This window comes from Grampus griseus (assembly GCF_964374135.1).
Source record: "Grampus griseus genome assembly, chromosome: 11".
In the NCBI taxonomy this organism is placed as follows: Eukaryota; Metazoa; Chordata; class Mammalia; order Artiodactyla; family Delphinidae; genus Grampus; species Grampus griseus.
This window is the reverse complement of record NC_139005.1, coordinates 57,542,622-57,562,913: the sequence shown is the minus strand read 5'-3', so window position 1 is coordinate 57,562,913 and position 20,292 is coordinate 57,542,622. Positions and strand designations below refer to the sequence as shown.

Below are 20,292 nucleotides of genomic sequence, written 5' to 3'. Positions count from 1 at the left end.
GTGGGCAGTGAGAAAAATCTTACAGGAGCACATTTTAACCTGTCATTATGTAAAAATTGGTGAGAGCCATCCAGTTCTTAAGGAAAGTGGGACAGCAAGTATGACACAAAGATGGCTCAAAGACATTTCCTCTCAAGCGAGTTGATGTTTCTCTTCTTCTACCAGATGGAAGCCCAGCAGGGACCATGGTGATCTGGATATTTAGACAGCACCTCCTACTTTTTGTAATAGCTCTTGTCTCTTCCCTCAAAGGCTCTAAAGGTAGGAATGTGGGGGTGGGATATGAGGTGGAAATTAAGTAAAAGAGTAAAGGAATTTGGAAAGTGGACACAGAGGTTATTTTCCATAATCCTATCACTCAAGAATCTAATTTATCATGTGGAAGTACATATGTCTTCTCACAGATGCCAGTGAAATTCCTGCCAGAACAGAAGCTAGAACCCTCTAGTAAGAATGTGTGGAATAACATGGAGATATCGAAAAGCATAGGATATATTCTGGGACTATTAATAGTCCAGATGGCCCAGATGCATGAAGCATGAGTAGGGAAATAACCTTAATAAGTCTAAACAGCATAGGGAGACTTGTACTTACTCTTAGGCACCCATTATCTCATTAGGAGAAAAATCATCCCAAAAGTTTAAGAATGAGGTTTTGGTTAATATATTTTAATGTAAAAAAATATACTTTTCTTCTCTCTTGCAAAATGAATTACATGAATCCAGTTCATTCATATAATATTGGGAGTTATCTTTTTCATAGAATAATAACAATAATACCAAATATAAAAGTAGAAGCAACTTGCATTTGCATGGCACTTTAGATGTGTCAACTAGTAATGATAACATTTACAGACTGCATATTATATGCTAGAGACTGTGCTAGGTATGTCAGAAGACTGAACTCATTTGATCCTCACAGCAACAATAGCCCCATTTTATGGATGAAGAATCTGAGACACAGAGAGGTTAAGTAAACAGGGTCATGGAGCTAGTGAGTGGCAGAGCTAGGATTTGAACCCAGACAGTCTAGCTCCAAGCCTGTGCTGCATTATGCTGTCTTTCAAAGCTGACATGGTCTATTAGTTCTGTGGCTGCTGAAAAAATTACCACAAACTTAGTGACTTAAAACAACACAGATTTATTACCTTACGGTTCCGAAGGTCAGAAGTCGTAAAATCAAGGTGTCAGCAGGGCCACCTTCCTTTCTGGAGGCTCTAGGGAAGAACACGTTTCCTTGCCTTTTCCAGCTTCTAGAGGCTGCCCACATTCCTTGGCTTGTGGCCTCCTTCATCCATCTTCAAAACCGGCATCTCTCTGACCCTCCTTCTGTTGTCACATCTCTTTCTCTGATCACAGCCAGGAAAGGTTTTCCACTTTTGAGGAAGCATGTGAGGAGACTGGATCCACCAGGATAATCCAGGATAATCTCCCGACCTCAAGGTTCTTAAGCTTAATCACGTCTGCAAGCCTCCTTTGCCAGGTATGGTTGCCACAAGCTCCAAAGATTGGGACATGGACATCTTCTGGGGACCATTATTCTGCCTACAACACATGATTTCTTCAAAGGCTTTTCACTCACATGACTGATTTGATATCAACAATATGTGAAAATGAAGTATGCCTATTAACCCCATTTTCCATACAGAAAGACTATGTTTTGCCCCAAGGTCATATAGCTAGTATTAGGGCCCTCTACAAATGGATCTCAAACTACCTCTCTAGTCTCATTTCATACAACTTCCCTCTACCTAATCTCTAGTCACAGAGAACTTTTTTTTCCCCTCAAAAATATCACACCCTTTGCAATTCAGTATTTGGATGTGTTGTCATACCCTCTGGGAGGGAGTCCCCACCATCTTGACTTGGCAAACTTTTACTCATCTTGTAATGTCCCACTTAATGTTCTCTGCCAGGTGTTCCCACATCACCCAAGCAGCTAGTGGCAGGGTTCTCACTGCCTTTGTCATACTCTTGCTATACACTAGCCACACATCGTAACATATGTGAACACATGGTGCTAGGATGCAAATGATTCTAACTGCCTGGTTTTGATGGAGATGCTACTATGATTGACATCAGGAGACTAAAGTAAGGATAACACACACACCCTTCCATAGAGAACCTGACAACCTGTTGCATAACTCCTAGACTCCTCAGCCAGACCCGAGTTATAAAATGGGGCCAGAGAAGAGAAAGCTTCTGTGAGGAGAGTAGTGAACAGTTTCTTTAGAGAGAGTGGTAGCCGGGCTGTGAGTCCCCAACCTGGGGATGAAACTTCAAGTGCACCTTTGGAGAGTGTTTCGTTTAGTTGAGAGAGAGAGAGATGGCCCGTGCCTGACTCATGCCTGAGAAAGTTAAAGCCAACATTCATCCTGGGGGCTGACTCCTACCTGTGACTCCAGGGGGCAAGAAAGTGCCTGACTCCTCTTTGATGGTAAAGCCAGAGATTGCACTGAGATTGGCTAGCACTTTCAGAGGTTGTCAAAGCAAGGGATTTTCCCCATGGAGCACATGAAGTTCACCTGGTGAAACCTTATCATGAGGTTGTCTTGAATCCTATCCAATACAGTTACCTGAGAGGTGAGAACACCACAGCGGAAAGAGGCTAGATGTCCAGGAGCTGAGAAGTAACAGTGGTAGTTTGTTAGAATAATGGCCCCCAGTGCATCACATCTGTCACCTTTCTCCTTTACAGTGTGACTCTACTACTCTTTCCACGATGAGGTGGAGTACATTTCCCCACCCCTTGAATCTAAGTAGCCTTTTAACATTTTGGGCCAATAATTGCCGCAGAAATGATATCATGAGACTTCTAAGGCTAGGCCTTGAGAGAACTTGCAGCCCCTACTTTATCCTTCTTGGAACGCCTGTGTCATCAAGAAGCCTACTGGAGGATGACAGATGGGTCACATAAGCCCAGCCAAGAGTCAGCATCAAGGTGTCAGTCGTACACATGAGGCCATCAAAACTAGCCCCCCAGCGGACCTGTCAACTGACTGCAAACATGGGTGAGTGAGCCCAGCTGACATCACGTAAAATCGAATTGCCCAGCTGAGCCCAACCCAAACAGCCAGCCACAAACTGAGAAAATAGTTTTTGCTGTAAGCCACTAAGTTTTGGGGTGGTCTGCGTTAATAGATAACTGATGCAAGCAACCATTTGAACTAGAGATGCATCTGCTGGTGTAAGAACTGTAAAAGAGGGGCTCAGCAGGAAACCTCCAAATAGCCCACAAAAGCACCCCCAAGCCAATACCAATTTTAACCTTCTACACCAGACTCATCCAATATCACCAGCTTTTGCCATCTGCCATGCCTGGAGAGGCAAAAGTATCATTACAGATTTATCTTCTTCCTGCCTCTATCTCCCTTCCCACTTCTACAGCAGTGTCTTAGTCTGTTCCGACTGCTATAACAAAAATACCAGAGACTGGGTGACTTATAAGCAACAGACATTTATTTCTCACAGTTCTGGAGGCTAGAAGTCCAAGATCAGGGTGCTAGCAAGGTCAGATTCTGTGAGGGCCCTCTTCTGGGTTGCAGATGGCCATTTTCTCAAGTGTCCTCACGTGGTGGAGAGGACAAGTGAGCTCTCTGGGGTTTCTTTTATAAAACACTGATCCCATTCATGAGGGCTCCACCTCATGACCTAATCACCTCCCAAAGGCCCCCATCTCCTAACACCATCACGTTGGGGGGTTAGGATTTCAACATATGAATTTGGGGGGCAAACAGTCAACCAGCATCAGCAAAATTTTAGTTTATTGAAAGTCTCAATTCAGCATTTAGAATAGCCAAACCTGGGTTAAAAAACAAAAGCCAAAAAAACCCAAATCCCAACCCTCACCCTGGACCTGCTTTAGCTGGAAGCCTGCAGTGGGAAAGGGGAACACGGTTCTTTGCTCTTTCACAGTTCACCTGTTCTCCTACCTGTTTCTAAGAATAAGAAGAAATGTTCATGGCTTGCTGGAGTTTTTATATAAGGTTATGGGAAGTTTAAAGGGCCAGTAGAAGATAAAAATAAAGTCACTTTGAAAAAAATAAAGTCACTTTGAAAAATCACAGACCACATGTCATATTTGTTCAACATGCTAGTTACATACATTTGTCTTCCCCTCTCATCGCACATGGATGGCACAGTCCTTGTTTCATTCATCTTTTTTTTGGCGGTACGCGGGCCTCTCACTGTTGTGGCCTCTCCCGTTGCGGAGCACAGGCTCCGGACGTGCAGGCTCAGCGGCCATGGCTCACGGGCCCAGCCGCCCCAACTCCACACTTTTTACAATAATAAATGGCAAGTAATGGGAGAAGTCCAGGATACTACACTTATTCAGGCTTCCACACACATCGGTTTAAATACTTAAAACAGATACAACATTTGGATAATTGGCATGGTGACATTTCTCTGCCACAACTGAGCCATTTAAAACTTTTATTATTTTTAGTCTCTTTACTGATTTAAACAAACAAAATAAAATTTATATCTACCATGCAGGAACTTTCAGTTCAATATATAGGGACATTATAGTTTCACGGCTCAAGTTCCATTCAGCAGAAGAAAAATATGCATAAATTCTATGAGCCTTGTCTTTCACCAAAAAGATATTAGTTGTTACAATGGAGTTCAGAGAGAGGAAAAACGTGGAGTTCCATTGTAATGGAATAGAGGAGAAGCTGGCCTTTCTGCTTTGTCATTACAATTACTCTTCTTGGGATGAGACTTGGAATTGCAAATTTAGCTGAATTTACCGAAGTTTTAACTTTAGTAAATGAAATAAAATTCACTGTCTGGGCCAAAAACCCCAAGCAGCTGCTGTTGGGAGCAAGAGGGCGACAAGGACAGAAGAAAACAGATTCACGGCATTGTTATCAAGAATGGGTTTCCCTGCTATGTACTTCACCTCATTCGCTGGGCTGCTGACCACCATGCCAGTGCTTTCATCCAAACCTGCAATGAAAAAGAAGCAAGTGAGGTGGAAAATCCAAATGACTTGAAAAAAAAATTAGCTTTCTCCTCCAAAGGAGATAATCTTTCAAAGATTCTCAGCCATTCGTAAAATGACTTTAGAGGATAACGTATATGATGAGTGATACAGAACCCATGATTACAAAAGGTCTCTTTGAATAAATGGGTTTCAATACACCTCAATGCTGCTCTCTCAACAATGCTGGAATTCTTTCCAAAGTAGAAGGGAGAAACTGAAAAGCAGAGATGGCATGAAACTGGCAGACAGGGCTTGCCTTCCCAGTGGCTCCCCTCCTAGAACCAACCTGTGAGACTCCTGAGAATAGGAGCCTCTACAATGGATACCCAGGAGTAGCAAGGTGCCTACACAAAGAAGGCACACAAAGATGAATCTAATCTGCTCCCCAGCCCACATTTTTTTCCCCAACCCACTCAATATGATCAGAAACTTCCCAGTTAGAGCCCAGTTTAGAATAAAACCTAGGCTCTTTACAAAAACGTATAATGGGGGGGTGTGTGTGTGTGTGCACGTGCGTGTGCATATATGGTTACTAACCCTTTAGTATAAATTAAAATCAGATTGCTTCCTCCTCAGCATCTAGATAAGACTAATGAACCTGAGAGAACAAATGTTCTGATGGTGGAAAGGGGAGTGGAAGGACAAGTTGATTATCTTGGGACATGAAGAGAATTGGGAGCACTGTATTCAGCGAACCATTCTCCAGATGTCTAGCCTCTTCACTGGATGAATCAAAGGAGAAAACGTGGTTGGTTAGAGGGTGGAGCAAATACACACCTAACAGAACATGTCAGTACACTGACATGACAGGAGAGCCTTAGATGCAAAGCACAGAAAATTCTGGAGAAAACGGGCTCTCTCATATATCTTGAGTGGGACTAAAAACTCAGTGGGGAGGATAGCAAACATGATGTCACAGTAGAAAAGTACATCATATGTGTAGAGTCAGATTATTAGAATAATTATTTCTCAAATGGACTCGGAAAATAAATGGAAGGAGGGACATTATAATGATCTGACTCCAAAATTCTGCGCCTGTGGGATTAGGTAAAGTCCCATAAGCAAAAGCATCTATCTCCTGCACTATCCTATCTTCCCTGCATAGCTTCTACTCACTGCTCTGTAGGAGTAATTCTCTTTCAATCAATTTGACACAAAAGAATGAGAAATTCAAAATGGTAGAGGAGACTTTGCTCTTTCATTCTGGGTCCCCCAACAACCTGTGCCTTGGCAATTGTTTTTATTATCACATCTCTTTTTTTTCCTTTTCCATATTTCTTCCCCATTTCTTTCTTTTTTTAAAGATTTATTTATTTATTTATTTTTGGCTGCGTAGGGACTTAGTTGCAGCACGCAGGCTTTTCGTTGTGGTGCGCGGGCTTCTCTCTAGCTGTGGCGTGTGGGTTTTCTCTTCTCTAGTCGTGGCGTGCAGGCTCCAGGGCACTAGAGCTCTGTAGTTTGTGGCACGCACGCGTGCGAGCTCAGCAGTCATGGCACGTGGGCTTAGTTGCCCCACGGCATGTGAGATCTTAGTTCCCTGATCAGGGATTGAACCTGCATCCCCTGCACTGTAAGGCGGATTCTTTACCACTGGACCACCAGGGAAGTCCCTCCATTTTTTTTAAGGACACATTTATTCAGTGTCATGATCAGACTACTGCATTTAACAGTCAACAGCATGGGTGAAAAAAACAACCCTACATTAAAAATCCTTGTTGTAATGCTCTACACTTTCCACAGAAAAGAAACTAAAATAACTTATTATACAATTAGTCAAAAATACAGTCCTCGAATTTTTTGCCCATAAACATGAGTGTTGTCTAAAACATACCTTCTTTGTAGCAGCTAGGCCCTGCCACCAGTGTGCATGGCTGAGTTCCCATTCCTTTAATACACCAATAAGTTACAACAATAAGGTAATGTTCTTACCACTAAATTGCATGGTAGCTCCTAAATACGAATCCACAATTGATCCTAGTAATCCAGCCAGACCCCCAAATGCAATAATTGGCCACTGAGGAGCAGAAATGTCTAAATCACTAACAAAAACCAACTGCGTGAGGAAGTATGCAATGCCCACAAAAGTCCCTCCAAGGAGACTGGAGGCAAGGCCCACCATCGTAACTCCTCCGTTGGTCCCTAAAGAAGAACATGGATAAAATCATCTGGTTAACAATCAGCAAACACATAAAGTCAAAAAAAGCAAAATATTTTGGTACCTATCTAATCAAGACTAATTTAAAGAAAGGGTTCACTTTGATGCAATCCAAAGACCATCCTACTTAGAAAACAGGCTTTTCTCCTCAGTAACTCCTGACATTCTAAGCAGTGATGTGGAATAGTTTAGTAGAGCTAGACTGCCTGGTTTCAATCTTAGTCCTGTCATTTCCAAGTCTGGTTACTGTGGTGAAGTAACTAAGTTACTTAACTAAGTTACCTAACTTCTCTATGCCTTAGTTTACTCATTTGTAAGATGTAAATAATAAAAGGACCAATTCACATGGTTATTAAGAGTAAACAGTAATCCATGGAGAGCAGTTAGAACACTGCTTTGCACATAGTAGGTACTCAAATATGTTAACTGTTATTATGATGATGATGATGATGAAGGGGAAAAGAAGGAAAATGAGAGGAAGGAGGAGGAGACAATGATAAAGTACTAGTAGCAGTACTAGTAGTAGTAGTAGTTGATAATGATAATGGGGAAATGAGATATACATTGAAGCACTAACCACCTAACAGGCTCCCAAGAAATACTGTATCATTTCCTTCCTTTCCCTTTCCCACTGATAAGCCTGTGGGCCAATCTCTATGTTTCTATATCATTTATCTAGGAATTACTAACACTTCCTGCAAATATTATTTATTATCACCGATTTAATATCCTATAGCGATTTTCCAATTAAGGAGACAAACTGAAATTCTTAAAAGGCTTTTAAATAAGAAACACAATAAATCAAGAGGCTTTTTGTTCATTTTTTTTAACATCCTTATTGTAGTATAATTGCTTTACAATGGTGTGTTAGTTTCTGCTTTATAACAAAGTGAATCAGTTATACATATACATATGTTCCCATATCTCTTCCCTCTTGCGTCTCCCCATTTTTGTTTTTTAAAGAAACTTAAATAAAGACTCACCTACTGGAACTTTCTCCCAGGTTGTTATCAGCCTCGGTGGGCTTTTACTCAGAACAGTGCCAACTTCTGAAGCCCATGTGTCTCCAGCAGAGCAGGCCAGTGCAGCCAAGAGAGACAAACACATCCAAGAAGCAGTGTGCTGCTTGGAAAAATCTATTGGGATTTCCCCAGGGCCATTTTCTATCATGTATAGCAGGGCCAGCTCTGTGGGCACAGCTCCATTACAGAATACCTGAATCCAATTCCTCTGCCCACCTAGGAACAAACAAGGGAATGAAAAGGACAAAAAATGTTTTCTCCTCAGGAGGAAAATCATGCATTTTTAGGAACTTACATTTCAAAACTTAAAAGAAAAATGACTAAAATTTCAAAAATGACTAAAAGTGGGATGGTAACTTTGCCCACATTCTATATTGTTTTAGAATAATGAATGATAGACTTCAGTATTTCTACAATTCTGCTGTTATTTGCTATTGTAGTAAAGTAATAATAAACTATATCAGGCTACTACTAAAGTAATTCTCATAAAATTTACGTTTCAATAGTCTAAACATGTTCTGATTAAAAGCTTATGATATGTTAAGATGAAATAAAAGTTCCTATTTTAAGTAACGTTAAACATAATTCATTCTACCTTCCTTGTATTCTGAATCTAGACGTTTCTTTGTTTCTCCCCTCCATTTAGTGAGTCTTGAGGAAGAAAGAAAAAACATCAGCAAAGAGGTGAAAAAGCTGAAATTTGCAACGGTTAGGATAAATCCAACCACGAGCCCTGAAAGAAACACATATATACACAAAATTACACTTAGTCCATACATTAATGCTGTGAAAAAAAGAATGATTTTTTTCAGTTATTTTCATATTATAACTGGAAATGTTCATTTCCCATACCTTTACATTTTTACCAACTAAGATATTACCAAACAGTATAGGGTCTTTCAAGTTTCTATTTTTTACATTTTCCCCCCATAGCCTGGGATGTTTTTCTACTTTACAAGGAAAATTCAATAAATAGAGCATCCAAGAGTAAATCTGGGAGAGAAAGGTATATAGAAAACAAATTCCGACATGACAGAAGTAAGTCTCCCCTTATTAGTAATTATTTTAAATGTAAATGGGTTAAATGATCCAATCAAAAGATGGAGATTGGCAAAATGTATAAAAATATGTGGTCCAACTATATGCTGTCTACAAGAGACTCACTTTATATCCAAAGACACAAATAGTCTGAAAGTAAAAGGATTGAAAAAGATAATCCATGCAAATAAGTGACCAAAAGAGAGCAGCAGTGGCTATACTAATATCAGACAAGATAGACGAGCTCAAGACAGCATTCTTGTGACATGATCTCCCTCTCTCCCTCTTTTTTTTTTTTTTTTAGCATTTCTTTTCTTTTGGGCATAACAAAATGCTCAAGGCTCATCTTAGACCTACCTTGCCCCAGCCCTGGAAGCAGCCGTTTCTCTGAGGAGCTCTGGTTCATTACAGTGGGGAATGGAGGGCAGAGGTCAAAATCTAGGCTTATGGTGTGTTCTAGTATATTTGCTTTTTGTGGACAAAGCAAGTGAATACACACACATACAAATATACACACATGCATATATATGCATGCTTATATATGGGAACATACATATGTATATACACATACACATAAATATTTGGGGAATCACAAGATCACACCCGTAACTCCAGTTCCAATCTATCTCCACAGGTTCTCTCTTGCTTTTCCCCATTCCATATTTGTATGCCTTTTTCTTTAGTTAGAACTCTGGCCTCAAACAACAATGACAATTTCACTCATCTGCTCAATCTCTATTACATCTAAAAAACTGTTTTAGAATTGCTTCACCCATACTACAACAAAAACAAACCTACTAAAAATAGTAATTTGTAATTCTCCCCTTCCTGTAACCCCAGACTGAAGGAATAAAGAATATAGTTAAATACTGGGTCCATAAGTTACTCTTTTTCTTTTTCTCCCTTCAGTGAGCTTATAGTATTCATTTAAAATACAGTTGGGTTCATCTGTTTTAGTTTGCTTTCAGTTTTAGATCCCCCCCTTCCCAACTTCACTGATATTCTTAAACATGCTTTTAAAAGTCACACTTATACAAAAAGGTATATTTAGAGAGGTGTCACTTCCTCCCATGTCCCTTCTGCCCCTCCCTCTATATTTTGCTCTCTTTCCATTCTTTGTATGTATTCAACATCATTGTTCTCCAGTTTATCATTCCTGTGTTTTCTTTTATGAAGATAAGCAGATATATGCATGTTTTCTTATTTTTCCTTCTTCCTTACACAAAAGGTAGCATTCTCTATATGTGATTTTGAACTTTCAAGCACACTTTTGACAATTTTATCTTCCTTCTTTCAGGGAGAGAATGTGCTAGTCTGCCACTGAGTACTCAGATCAGTGGCACCCAAGAGTGGCAACCATGGGGTTCATGGTTGACAATTTCTGCTCTCTGGAACTCTTAAGATAAATAGATTGAGTTTTGCTATATTAAGATTTATTTTTATTAAATAACACAATAAGCAAAGTTCTACTAAGTAACAGAATAGATATTAAATAATTATTAAATAAGTTACCATGTATTTAATAAATAAGTATTAAATAATAGAACAAGGGACCAGGTTCCTATTTCTGTAGCAATAGGAAATTTTCTATTGGTTAGCTCCATCCTGACTGATTGATCCATCCAGAGATACTCGGTTATTGGCATTTTACTTATGTTTAGTACTTTTTTATTGAGAGTGCAAGAAATCGCTATAATGCTGTATAAAGTAAAATAAAGTGCTTCAGCTCTGGAGCTGAACAGTCTCGAGTTAAAATCTTGACTCTTCCACTTACTTCTGCATGACTAGATGTTACCTAACTTTAAGCCTCAATTTCTCATTGGTGTATTAAGAAGAAGAATAATTCCTACCTCACTGGCTTGATGTGAAAAGTTAAATGAGATAATTTTTATAATATGCTTATTATAAACCCAGCATGTAAGAGGCCCGTAATAAATGTTATCTAATATCATTGGCAATAATGGCAGTTACAGTGGCAAAACCTCAACAAGAACATCATTATTATTGCAATTGTGTTATTATTATAATAACAAAGATGAATATTATTATGTTACCCAACCTTTAAGTTTTTTCAATTGTTTTTAAACTTATTACAAAATTACTACATGGGTATTGGAGGGGAAAGCCAAAACATACAGAAGTCAAAGTGCCTCCTTCCCTCACCACCGCCACTCCCATCCCTTCTCTATGGTCAGTCACTGTTAACAATTTGTTCCACAGTCTTAAGCACACCCAAAGTGAGATGGCCCTAAAAAAACCTACACTGATATGCTACAAAAAGGAATCTACATCCTTTTTACTTCAAACACCTCAAAATATCACATGAAGTGATCAGTGTTCAAGTTGATGACAGGTTCGGAATGAGGAAATAAATTGAAGCTAATGTGCTTTGAAGGAATGATTTCTTTTATGTAGTCTAAAAAATATCTTAGAACTTTTTGCATCTCCCAGTTACGACAACTTTTAGATTAGTAACTGCTAACTCCACTTGGTGTCTTTTCCACCTCTTCAACCCACCTCTATCATCTTTAATCGTCCGTGCTAAGGAGTTAATTTGCATAACAATCGGATGCTCCCAAAGACTGTGAAGACTCAAGAATTATGGCTGCCTTCTGAGCTTAAAACAGGTAAATTCTATAACTGGCAGATGCCATCTAGGGAAGTAAAACAACACTGTCTACAAATGTCTTTGATAGTGGGAGTAGAGTTACCCAAAATTCCAACCAAGGGGACCTGGGAATAATATCTGGGAGACAGGAAAGGGAAAGGTAGGACTGGAATTTTATAACTTAATAAACTCAAACCTAATCAATTATATTATAAGTAATTTGCCTAGAGAAAGACTATGGGAATCAAAAGAAGGCTGGTTAGCCCAAAATACTGAATATGAAGGCCAAGAGAACCAGAGGTTGGCAGACGTAAATACTATATAAGGGACAGGACTGTTTGACCTGTGGATTTGCATTACTGACTGTTTCTCAGACTCTGTACTCTGCCAAAGCAACCTTCTCATTACAATCTGACTTCTCAAGTGGTCTGACTGCAAGAACTGGACATGTCTGAACAGTGATGTTTGTATTCCAGTTGGCCCAGCAGTTCTATATTTTATCAGATTAATAAAGTAGCATTCTGGCTCATATATTAGTCTCTTATAACAATGGCAACATAAACCAGTTTTCTTGGCTCTAATCAACTCTGGGTACCTGATAGAATGAGGTTTCTATTTCAAAAGACTGAACGCCAGACCCGAATTATGATAACCAAAGAGGTAAGGCCATCCTTGTGAGAACACACAGAGCACAACCACCGGCCCTTCCTGACAACACCTCATTGGCTGTGCACTTCCATTACACTTACAGCATCTCCTTCTGGGGATTAAATGCCTCAAACCCATCTTACTTATCATCTGTCTCCTCTGACAGTGGGATTTTTATCTATTTTGTTCATTACTAAGTCTTCAGTGCCCAGAACAATGTCTGGCATACAGGGGACCCTTACTAAATATTTGTTGAATGAATGAATAAAAAAAAATGGGAAACCATTAAGCCTAAGCGTCTTGGCAAGTGAAATTAAATTTAAACTTGTCAAGCCAAGAGACTGATGACAAACTGTCCACACAGACATGTTCAAAGGAACACACTGAAAAACTAGACTAGACAACACTTTCTTGGAGCAAATCACCTGCACAGTGCTTTACAGTTTACAAGTACATTCTCACATAACCCCTCATGTGATCCTCTCCTTATTCTAGAAGCATTCTTTCTCTCAAGGAGACAAGAGCCCTTCACTTCAGTGTCCACCCTAAGCAATGCCTCAACCCCTCCCCTCTTCCTTCAACACTGAGGTATATGTTCCTGTGTCACAGAGGACTCTAAATACCCAGATCCTGAGGAAGTTCTGAAACTCTTCTCAATCCCAAGCACACTAAAGACATGGTATGGCAAACCTTAGTAAAATTCCTATGACTGTAATAGTAGTTGTGGAAGGAAAACAATACTAACATTTATAAAATACATGTTGCTATTTTATGAGTGCCAGGTCCTGTGCTAAGCATTTTACACGTATGACTCCTCATGATAAGTCAATGCTATAGATAATATTATTCCCTCTAATTTGATGGGTGGGAAAATTATAACACAAAGTTTAAGTGACTTGCAGTTATACTTCAGGACAGTATTCCCAAGTACTATGATATACCTTGAATCAACATTACAGTTTTTTGTCCTTAAGGAAAAAAAAAAGCTCCAAACAAAAAAGATACCAAAATTTCACAGAATGCAATGACTAGGAAAAGGGTAGTGGTTTTAAAATCAATCTACATATATTTCCTAAGCACTATTGTAAGAGCATGTAGCGCTATTCAAAAATGCTTAGGACACAGAAGAATATGATACACTCTGTGTCTTTGGGGAGTTTATTGTATAATACTTTATAGTTTAAAAAGATATGTTGTCCCACACGTTATCTTGTTTGAGCCTCACCAATAAGCCCATAAGGACCTATTTCATAGGAGATGAAGAAAGTGAGTCTCTGAGGAGTTACGTGACATGGACAAGTTCACAAAGATAGCAGATGGCAATGCTACAATTCAAATATATATCTTTTAATTCTTTTTTTAAAAGTCTTTACTGAATTTGTTATAATATTGCTTCTGTTTTATGTTTTGGTTTTTTGGCCACAAGGCATGTGGGATCTTAGCTCCCCGACCAGGGATCCAACCTGCTCCCCCTGCACTGGAAGGCGAAGTCTTAACCACTGGAACACCAGGGAAGTCCCTACATCTTCTAATTCTAAATCAAGCCAGGTAGGAGAGGAGTAGAGGCCAAAGGGCCAGGAGGCAGAAAAGGAAATGGTAGTAGGAAAGAAAAAAAAGTGGAGATCAGAAAAGTAAGAGGAGAAACAGGATCATATACAGCATGGAAGCCAAAGGAAGACAGTACTTCAAGAAGAACTTGACGCTTCTTCCCACAGGTCAAGAACAATGAAAACCAAGGCAAGGCTACCTGAGAAAGGACATTTTTAGCAAAGCATAACTCTATATTGTTATATTCAAATAGAGATTGCTCAAATTATTTGTTATAAATGAGTAATTACTTTCAAAGTGCTAACAACAGATTTCTCAATTTCTCAACAGAACTTGAACAATGTATCTCAATTATGAAGAAGGAAAATGAGCATGATTCTGAAGAACTGTGCCTAATAATAAAAAGCACCCTATACATGTTGGCTATGTGCTAGGCTCTGAGCTAAAAACTTTATAGTAATTATCTCACTTAATTCTTACTGCAATCCTAAGAATGAAATCAGGGGTGGATCAAGATTTTGTGGGTCCTGATGCTTATAAATTGGGGGCCCTCTTTTTAAAAAAAAGCACAAAAATATCTTTTACCTCTGTAAAATTTACAAAACAAGAAGACCATGAGAGCACACTGCTAGGGCTCTTCCTAGAACCTTGAAAGGTACCATCGTAAATGAAATGCCATGAAGTTTAAGCTTTATTACTTTCATGATTTGTCCTTCTCTAGGTTAAATTTTTTTTATGCACAGGAAGCATTTATTTATTTTTTGAAATTTTAAAAAATTGAAGTATAGTTGATTTACAATGTTGTGTTAATTTCTAGGTTAGATATTAAAAACCCATTTCTCTGAAAACTGAGGTACAGAGAGGTTACGTGACTTTTCCAAAGCCATAACTATTACTCAAACTCATCCTGCCTGATTCTAGTGCTTGTTCTTTTACTTATCAGGCTATATTGCCTCCGTGAAGGCCTGCTCTAGTTTATAAAACTTCATGAAACATCTGCTGTATGTGAACACAGAGGGGATAGGGTGTCTCTACAGTGCATTAGGGCTAATGATTATCAGCATTTTGAAGGCTAGGTAGGCAGCTTCAAGACCTGCCAGTTCTAAATAATCCTTATCCTGTAGTGATCTCAGCCTACAGGAAGTATTTGGTGGTGGTGGTGGTGGGGAATCCTCATGTCTTGGGGCTTATAACACTGGTAGGATATGAAAATCCCAAAGTCAGATCAGATCCCATCAATCCCCTGGTTCAAGGCAGGGGGGATTCTAGTTTGGGATAAAATCTTTACTGTGTCTTGATAAGCCCTGTATTATCTGGCCCTTACCCACTTCTTCAACTTTACCTTACTCTACTTTTCCTTTTCTTCCTATTTTCCAGTCAAATGAGCCTTATTCTCACACCTGAACAAGCCAGGCTTGAACATGTCAGGGCCTTTCTACTTGTCTGTCAGCGGAACATGCTTCTCTCAGATCTTCTCATTTCTGACTTCTTCAGGTCCCAGTTCAAAGCAACCTCTTTAGAAGAAAGGTTAATCCAGACCCTATCCACAGAAGAATGCCCCACATTCCCCAATATACACACTTTATTATCTTTAATATTTTTCTCATAAACTTTATCGTTATATTAAAAGTTTTATGTATTTTACTTGTTTATTATCTATCTGTACTAAAGAATAAAAGTTCCATAAAATCTGAAATCAGCTATATCCCCAGTTTCTAGAAGAGTGGCACACAGTAACTGCTCAACAAATATTTGCTAGAAGAATAAATAAATGGCCTGTCCCCATCTCAACTCTGAAGAATGAATCAAGAATACTCAGTTGGGACTACTCTGCCTCAGGCTATTAACAGCAATTTCCAAGTGCTATTCTTCTCAATGGCTCCTCTATTTTACCTTGAGGAAAAATGTTCCAATGTTTCCGCTAGCAGAAAATTTAAACCAACTCAGGAGCAGAATAACCAAGGTCCTCAAAAGTCTATCCTACTAATCTAGTTGTTATCAATTACAAGGTTCAATTTGTACATCACACTAAAAGGGTATGTTAGTATCTGAAATTTTGACAGAATAGTAAAGTTGAGTAATGCATTACTTTATCATTGTCTAAAATATGCAACATTGTGATTCATAGGCTCATATATTCAGAATTTAGAAAACACGAGTTTAAATTATATAAGCAAGCACTTATTATATGGTTAAACATTCAGAAGAAAAACATACCTCCTAAAGCCCCACTATGATTTAGACTTTTCTTTTTAAAGCCATTAGAGACGATCAAAACGGGAACAAAAACTGAAAACAGCCAACGCCAAGGAGAAATAGGCTGTAAGTTACCTGAAAAATTATAAAGGTAGAGCACAAATTGTATGAAGCCTGCACAGGTTACCTTTGGCTGCAAGTTTTTTTGTTTTTTTTTCGGTACGCGGGCCTCTCACTGTCTTGGCCTCTCCCGTTGCGGAGCACAGGCTCCGGACGCGCAAGCTCAGCGACTATGGCTCACGGGCCCAGCCACTCCGCGGCATGTGGGATCTTCCCGGACCGGGGCACGAACCAGCGTCCCCTGCATCGGCAGGCGGACTCTCAACCACTACACCACCAGGGAAGCCCAGCTGCAAGTTTTGATAACTGCATTCTGGATTAAAATACTGTGGTAAGTAGAGAAACTGAGATAAAGCCACCAAAGTAAAATATTCATGTTGAGAATTATATATTTTCAGAGAGACAATCCTAGTGCGGAATGACCAAATAAGTCCTGTCCAAGTTTAGAGAACCATTTACAACTATTTATAATAATGGGTATTTGATAGATATTTGGAGATCTGAAATGAAGCTCTGGTTCTTTATTTTTTTGGAAAGGAGGCATGTATTCATTCTCAAGAACTGTATAGAACAAATACCTTTCTTAACAGGATCCAATTATTCCTCTCTCTACCTTTCACAGAGATTTTTTTAAATCCTCCCACAGGCTACACAACTCAGGACGCAAAGGTTAGCAACTGATTTTTCCAAAGGTTGCATCCAGCTCACAGATGTTTTGTTTAGCTAGCATAATTTTTTTCAGTTTGAATCAATATTTAAAGTTTAGGAAATTTCGTATAAAAATCCAGATTCTTGTTTTCTGTTTTTAAAAACTGGAAGTTCAGGCCCACGTGGCAGAATTGACTACAGGTAGAGAAGTCACCTCCTTTAGACAGGTCATGGCTTTCCCATTTAAAGTCCCCGCCATTCCTGACAGACTCTTAAACACCAAGGCTGAGTGATTATAGTAAAGAAAAGTGTGAACTATTGCTTGTGCCCAGGTTTCTATCAAAAATTGGAAAATGCAACACAAAGAGGGTGAAATGTTAAAAAAAAAATTGGGAAAATCCTATTTCTAGAAGTGTAAACTGTTCCCATGTGCTTAATATGCACAGTAAAGCCTTGGAGAGCTTCACTTATCTGCATCAGGTGCCTGGCCCCAAGGGGTCACTTCAATTTACAAATCCTGATTTATTCTATGTAGTTCAAGTCATAGTTAATACTGGCATTAAGGAGAATCTTCTCACATACCTCTCCTACCCGAGCCCTCATCCCCTACTGGGAATCATTATGAACGAACAGCCTTGAAAGCACGTGTAACCTGGAGAACACGCACTCGATTATTCACATGTTTTTTTGCAAAAGGACTAAGGTCTAAAAAGGTAATCATTTATGATAAAACCATTTATAAGAGTTTACTTTCTCACTCTGTTTTTCACTTTTCCTTTGAACTGAACGGTATTGTTTTTATAAAGGGGTACCAATGAAGTTTGTACAAAGGCATACTTATGCTCTAAGGCAGTTTCAAAATCTTAAAGATTTGAGGGCTTCCCTGGTGGCGCAGTGGTTGAGAGTCCACCTGCTGATGCAGGGGATACGGGTTCATGCCCCGGTCCGGGAAGATCCCCCATGCCGCGGAGCAGCTGGGCCCGTGAGCCATGGCCGCTGAGCCTGCGCGTCCGGAGCCTGTGCTCCGCAACGGGAGGGGCCACAACAGTGAGAGGCCCGCGTACCGCAAAAAAGATTTGAGTTCAGAGTACCTCATATTTATGCAAATTGGCTTCAGCCTTTAAAACAAGTCTGTTCTTTTGCAGTGACCAAACAGCAGACAAATCTTCCAAATCTAAACATTGTATCATCATTTTACTTTTTATTTTTTACAGGACACATGAAACTGATAAACTTCCTTACTAATATTCTTATTAAAAGCATCACTAAAATTGCTTTGCAAAATTATGTTTAACCTCACTTATTTTTCACCAAGCTAGATGTAATAATTACATGAAATAAAAGACATTTTGGAACCGGTATAACTAGTATTATGACAAGCAGCATTTACTAAAAGCTTTTAAAACGTTCAAGGCACTGCATATTTCCATGTTAGTAAATGCAAATCAGGCCGTGGAAATTAAGTAAACACAACAGTTTATAACCATTCAGAAGATATGAGTTTTGGCGTTCACAATGGTACTTTCTAAATTTCACCGATTAGGTTATAGAAAGACAATTTAGAACATTTATACTCACCATAATAGGTGCTTGCAGTCATAGACATAATCCAGAAAGCTAAAGAAATGCAAATGATCAGACTCAATATAACTATATTAGTTATCATCTCTATGTATTTTTTGTATGTATTGTGGTCAAGATCTGTCATGAAAAATAACAGTATGAACACCTGGGGGGGGGAAATATCTCGCGTTTCTGAGAAAAATAGTCATTTAAGTTGCCAGCAAAACATTCGTGTAGAGGCGAACATAAATGCCAACATCTTCCACCGTCCGAGAAAATAATATAAACCCAAACTATTTCTGGAAACTGGGCTGGTGGGGCGCTGCCGCAGAAGCCTGAGCGAGATTAACGCCTCCCTGCGAGAGCAAACCGCAACCTCTCAGACAGCGGCGGGCTCGCAGACCGCGGTCCCTTCACACCTGAACTTCGCAACCGGGAAGGTGAAAGGGAAGCGGAAGCAGCCAATCAGCGGCCCGGGAGGGCGAGCTCCGCCCCCACCGCCCGCCTACGCGCTGACGCTAGGGGTCGGCAAATGCAGAGAGGCGAGGCGCGGTGCCGGAATTTGGGGTGTCCCGGTGGCGAGCCCCGAGTGACGGAGTGCGGTCACTCTCGACGGCCGCCCGCGCAGCCCTAGAGGCCGGGTCCAGGCGGCCAGGGCCGAGGACCCTGGAGCTCAGCTCGCTCCTCGCCGCTTGTCAGCGTCCCGTGGCTCGCCTCCTGCGCGCCTGCGCCGCGGCCACCCGTGGGCGTCGCCTCGCTTACGTGAGCGTTTAAAGGGCGGCTCCAAGGTCCAGAGGACCAAGCGAGGACTGCCGTCGGCAGGGCCCTGGTACGTTTGTAATGCTCTTTAGAGTCTGGACCCTTGGAACACCTATAAAAGTCTTGTGTTTGAGGACATACCCAAACGCTGAAAAGTGAAACCACCACCAAGGCAGTAACAGCATAGAGGAATGAAAGCAAGTGAATTTAGACCCAGTAGACCATGTCAAGCATCAGATTCGAATGCTTTTTCGTCTGTGAACAGTTCATGGCATACAATATTACGGACTTCTTTGAGGTGGGGGATATATTGGGCTGTGGAAAGGGAATTTTATGACTGAGAAGATCACTTAAAAACAGCATCTGTAAGGTGCTGGACACTGTTAGCCGCTGGAAATGTAAAGATAGCTCGACATAGTTCCTGCTATTGAATTCTCAAGTAATTATTATGTGGAACATTGTGGAAATTGTTCCCGCACCTCTCCTATTTAAAGTCTGTGCATTCAGTCAATTCACTTAGAAAGCAGAACGGCTTGTCACCTTAAACAAATGAATCTTGTGGCTTATTTCACGTTTTAATTAATTTTTGTTTGCTGGGTTAACAGTAACTAATTGATAATTACATTACATTCTGAACTTTTTCAGTTAATTGCTGACAGTGTAAAAAGAGGAAGCAACTCACTTTCAGACATAGTACCCAAACGTGTTCTAACCTGCTGAAAGTAATTACTTTTTGAAAACTCACACTGTATTATATGCCAAGACTATTTGAAGCCCTTTCCTTTGGTAAGGCATACAATTAATTACCTGAGAACCAAATTTGTGAAGTAGGACTAAACAGTAGTGGACTTCTCTTACTATATGCATATGTAGTCTTTATGCAGAAATTATGTGCCCACTTAAGTTTTATCTGGTTCTGTTCAGCACAGGTAAGTAATTGGATTACCTTAGAAAGCTGACTGGCCCATATTAGTGATACTAGACAATTAGGCATAGTTATT

General features: G+C 39.9%; 1 protein-coding gene across 2 annotated transcripts; it reads right to left on the bottom strand.

Annotated features, from left to right (window-relative positions):
* Positions 1-4,144: 4,144 nt before the first annotated feature.
* Positions 4,145-19,224, bottom strand: TMEM19 (transmembrane protein 19). Of its 2 annotated transcripts, XM_082664996.1 has the most exons (6): positions 18,548-19,224; positions 16,223-16,336; positions 8,759-8,896; positions 8,125-8,379; positions 6,916-7,125; positions 4,145-4,949 (listed from the first exon to the last, which is right to left on the bottom strand). In XM_082664996.1, exons 1-6 carry the CDS (start codon positions 18,675-18,677, stop codon positions 4,783-4,785), a joined length of 1,014 nt encoding a protein of 337 aa, XP_082521122.1. In that variant the 5' UTR covers positions 18,678-19,224; the 3' UTR covers positions 4,145-4,782. The 2 variants fall into 2 exon arrangements, with proteins under 2 accessions (XP_082521122.1, XP_082521123.1); XM_082664997.1 differs by lacking the exon at positions 16,223-16,336.
* Positions 19,225-20,292: the final 1,068 nt, after the last annotated feature.

Coding starts and splice junctions, on each gene's coding strand:
- TMEM19 (XM_082664996.1), bottom strand. CDS start 18,677: ATGACAGATCTTGACCACAATACATACAAAAAATACATAGAGATGATA. Junction 16,337..18,547: donor GACTGCAAGCACCTATTATG/GTGAGTATAAAT, acceptor ATAATTTTTCAG/GTAACTTACAGCCTATTTCT. Junction 8,380..8,758: donor AGATTCAGAATACAAGGAAG/GTAGAATGAATT, acceptor GTTTGTTCCTAG/GTGGGCAGAGGAATTGGATT.